At 33.0% G+C, this 4,764-nt stretch overlaps 1 protein-coding gene across 4 annotated transcripts in view; it reads left to right on the top strand.

Annotated features, from left to right (window-relative positions):
• Window positions 1-996: 996 nt before the first annotated feature.
• The window catches only part of LOC105462739 (insulin-degrading enzyme), an 8,086-nt gene continuing 4,318 nt past the window's right edge, over window positions 997-4,764 (top strand). The window contains exons 1-4 of one of the 4 annotated variants that reach the window (XM_011709569.1): window positions 997-1,095; window positions 3,040-3,248; window positions 3,711-4,211; window positions 4,307-4,509. In XM_011709569.1, coding sequence (XP_011707871.1) covers window positions 1,028-1,095; window positions 3,040-3,248; window positions 3,711-4,211; window positions 4,307-4,509 — 981 coding nt within the window. In that variant the 5' untranslated portion in view covers window positions 997-1,027. The other 3 variants (XM_011709570.1, XM_011709572.1, XM_011709571.1) reach the window with 3 other exon arrangements.

Genomic DNA, 4,764 nt, shown 5'->3' with positions numbered 1-4,764 from the left:
GCCACTGCCGCGCCGACGGCGGCGACCGCGCTGCCGACCGCGCCTCGCGGCCCGTGGCTGTACTAACGCGCGTCCACGGAGTGGATCGATAGATGAACGGCGAACTGCGTGTGTCAAATCCGTGGACACATGGATACTCGAAGCGACGTTCATGCAGCTCGAATTCTTTATTATGATTGGTTTTTACGTTTGCTTCGGCGAAGAAACTAAAGGCGAAGACCAATCACTGAGTCACTGCTAAATATATGTCCCAATTATATCAGATTGCATTATAATTTGACCAGAGATTTTAACTAAAGAGATTAATGTAGAAATTAATAACTAAAATATTAATTTTTTAATTCTTTTTATTCTTATGAGTAATTATTAGTTTAGCCATTCTCAACTTCAATATTGATGAAAATATAAAAAAATATGTATCGTAGATTGTTTTCTGCAAATTTTGAGTTATAAAAAAACGACCTTTGGATGTGTCAAAATAAATTATATTAAGAGGTTGAGTGTAAAGATTTTTTAAGAAAGTAGATTTATTGCGTTGCGATCATGAAAATATATCGAACGAAAGTTTCCTAATTTATTATAAAATTTTGATATGAAATTATATAAGTATAATTCTTTGCGATCTTATCTAAAAGGTTAGATCATTAAATAAAATAAAAAAAAACACATTAAGAGCCATGAAGATAGAAAAACGTAAGAACCGTGAGCGAATCGACCAATCACAGTAAAGAACGTACGTCGATAACGAGTGTCACTTTAGGCATGATGTATCATATTTTATTCTCGTTACTCACTAAAAGTTAAACAAGGATAAAATAATGTCATACGTATCATAAAACGGAATATAAAGGCCCATCCAGACAAACTATTATATAAATTGCATAACCATGTGCATGAAGAAAATTATCCAATCGCATTTTACGTACATACATGTCCATGTGATAGAAATGTGATTATTGGATAATTTTTGCTCACGCGTTTATGCAGCTGTGAGAAATTTCTGGACAGGCTCAACCGCTCAAGCAGCATGTTTGTCACGCGTACGCTAAAGTTCCGCGTGTCGCTCGTGTCTGCAGGATCTCGCCTGCTCCTCAGGTATATCTACGTTTTTCCGCGAACGCGAGCACGCCACTTGTCAATTGCAGCTTGTCATCGCGTGCGCGCGCTTTCGCCACTCTCGGACTGCCGATCTACGCGCACCTTTTTTACAGGAGCATCGCGCTCCTGTCATCTGCCGCGTCATCGCGCATTGATCGCGTTAAATCGACGTGGCTTTTAACATAAGCTGTGGCGACTTCGCAGCTGGACGATTTCGCAACGATATCGAGAGAGAGAGAGAGATTGCTCTGCCCACGAGTTCTTCTTCGTTCGAATTCCGTTGGCGCGTCGCTGGATCTAACCTCAACGGCCACCACCGAGTGACTTGTCCTTTGTCGGTGGCGCTTTTTTTTCTTTTTGTTAACGAGGTAATATGAGATCTTCGTGCGAGATAATTCGCTGTTAGCTTTTTTTCTTATTATGGAGGTTATACTGCGCGTGTGAGAAGGAGCGCGTTGCTCGTGTCAATCCGCTCCGCGGAGATCACCACCGAGTATCGGTAATACGTGTGGGTGTGAGATTTGGATGACAGTGAGAGAGAGAGAGAAAGAAAAAACCAGAGAAACACAGTAAAACTCGCGATCGTGTCCCACGCGAAGTCTTGTCGATGTTTCACGATGACGTTTTATTAAAATGACAAGAACTCCCTCGCGGAAAGTTGCAACTGCAAGTAAGAATACTGTCGCTAAGCTAGTTCACTATTGATTACACGACCTACGCTATCTGAGCCTGAGAGTAGTAACTGGGATTATACCCTTTTTTTTATAGCACTTACGGAATTCGCAAAGTTTTTGCTTTTCTGATAAGTGTCAGATTCCATTGTGAGAAAAATTAAAGAAATTCTGTTTTATTATTTCAAAAATTCAAAAGTTACGAGGAAGAAAAAGGAATTAATTGAGCAAAACTGTTTTCAATTCAACACAGTTCTGGAGCTAGATATTCATCACTGACATTTATGTTTTCATACTCTTTAATATTTATTTTTATTTATTTTTAAATGTAACGTGCAGAATATGCTCCAAAATTACCAGATGTTCTTTCTGTTATGCATTTATTTGTATGAATTTTTTTTCTTCGAAAAAGAATCAAAATCCATTATAATTTTTCAATAATTAATAATTGAAGGTAGTAGTTATTTAACAAATTAAGTTTTAGGAAAAGTTAATATAATTTCATAAATTTTGTATATCTAATGTGTAATATATTATTGATAGACAACGTTTTTAAATGTATGTCTTATAGATATACATTTTTAATATATAACGTTTTTATATTTTTAATTTAAATTTACTGTGTGTGTATGTGTGTACGCGCGCGCGTGTGTGTACATCAGCGATATCGTAAAAAGTATTACAATCTTTAATTATTTTCTAATAATATTTTATTACAGTTGACTCTAATTGGCTTTTATCGTAAAAAAACTAAGTCAAATTTTCCTTTGTTTCACTTCTGTGCTGCTTTCCTACTCTATATTTGTCATGTAAACATGTGACTATATTGGAATGAGGAAATGAGTAAAAGATAAAGCTTGTTACATATTTAATTTGCACTTGCGCTAAGAACATGAATAGAAATTGAAGGAAAACTTGACTTGAACAAAGAGAATATTTTTATTTTGATAATTTAACGAACTGAAAAGTATGTAACTTTATAATCCACATAATAGTTTGTATTTGTACAATATTGTGTTGTATGTTTTTATACATGTTTAATGTTTTCTTAATATTTTAATATTTTATTCAATATTTTATTTAATATTAATACTTTATTAAATATTTGTTAACTACCAAACTTTTTGAAAAAAGATTATTATACAATTCTTTTAAGGAGTTACAATTTTATTGTAATTTGAATATTTTTCAGTATTATTAATGCATAGATGTAATAGATTGACAAATTTGACATCCTTAAAGTTTTTATTTGTATTTCTTCCATGTTTAGAAGTCGAATTTCTGAAACCAAAACTTCGGTGACCAATATGTCGACCAATATGTCGACTGGCCGTGTGAAAAAGCGATATGATGATATAATCAAATCACAAAATGACGACCGATTTTATAGGGGTTTAAAACTCGCTAATAAAATGAAAATTCTTTTGATAAGCGATCCAAAAACTGACAAAAGTGCTGTTGCAATGGACGTTCATGTCGGTAAGAAAATTATTTTACTATTTTATTTGAGGGATTCATCAAATTTTCTTATAAAATAATCCTGCATGTATATTTTAAATTACAACAAAAAAATTGTAAAAAAGGATAAATTATTTTTTTGTCAGTTTAATACGTTTAATTAATATTTTTTAATATTTTAATTTTTAGGTCTTTTATAACTTCTGCTTAACAACTTTGTATTTTGCTTTTTATGAATTCAATGTTTTGATGTCGTTTATGTTCTCTGTTGAGTCGCTCTATTGTTGTCGCTGTATTGTTAATATTGGTTAGATTTTTTTCTGGATAGATTTGATAATATTTTATAATATAAAGCGACTAATCATGGATTATTTTGTAATGACAAAACTGACAATTATTGGTAAAAACTAATATGTTCCTATTGATAATTGTCAAACTATCAATTTCAAGATTTTATTTAATTAGAGATAAAATATGTTACAGGCTATATGTGCGATCCAGATGATGTACCTGGATTAGCGCACTTCTGCGAGCATATGTTGTTCTTGGGAACTGAGAAATATTCTCAGCAGAATGATTACACCAAATACCTGTCGCAGAATGGTGGGGAGAGTAATGCGTCAACAAACTTAGATCACACCGTCTATTACTTCGACATAGCTCCAGATAAGTTAGAGGGCGCATTAGATCGCTTCGCTCAATTTTTCATAGCGCCTCTGTTCACGGAGACCTTGACCGAGCTGGAGCTGAATGCCATAAATTCCGAACACGAGAAAAATTTAGCGAATGACATCTGGCGAGTTCATCAATTGGATAAGGCATCTGCGAGCCCAGATCATCCGTATTCGAAATTCGGCACGGGCAATAGAGAAACCTTAGAAATAATAGCGAAACAAAAAGGCATTAATCTTCGAAGCAGACTATTAGAGTTTCATGAAAAGTATTATTCTGCAAATATTATGACCTTGTGCATTCTTGGCAAAGGTATGACGATAATTTATACAGCTCTATTTATGATTAGAACATTTGGAAACGTTTGTTATATATTATATATTAACGAATAAATTTTTTCTGTTTAGACAGTTTAGATGAGCTCGAAAATATGGTAGTAGATCTCTTTTCTGAAGTACAAAATAAGGAAATTGAAATTCCAGTATGGCCTGAACATCCATTTAAAGACGAACATTTTCGCACTACGTGGTACATTGTTCCAATTAAGGATACAAGAAACTTAGACATTTTATTTCCTTTACCTGACATGCAGCAACATTATCGGTCTTCGGTAATATATTTTTCTTTTGGCTTTATATGAATATTATGTCTTAATTCTTTTTAAATTAAATTATATATATATATTAGATAAAATATTAAATGTATTATATATATAAATATATAATATATGTGTGTTAGTTAAACATAGCGTGCCATTTCAATAATGAATTCACTCATTTTTATATTCATAAAAATATAACTTTCATTATTTGCGATTTCCCGATTTGTATATTTAACTAATATTTGATATTAGTTTTTTATATTG

The sequence above is a fragment of the Wasmannia auropunctata genome, unplaced genomic scaffold (assembly GCF_000956235.1).
Source record: "Wasmannia auropunctata unplaced genomic scaffold, wasmannia.A_1.0 LD336095.1, whole genome shotgun sequence".
NCBI classification, from domain to species: domain Eukaryota; kingdom Metazoa; phylum Arthropoda; class Insecta; order Hymenoptera; family Formicidae; genus Wasmannia; species Wasmannia auropunctata.
This window is presented reverse-complemented; position numbering and strand designations above follow the sequence as displayed.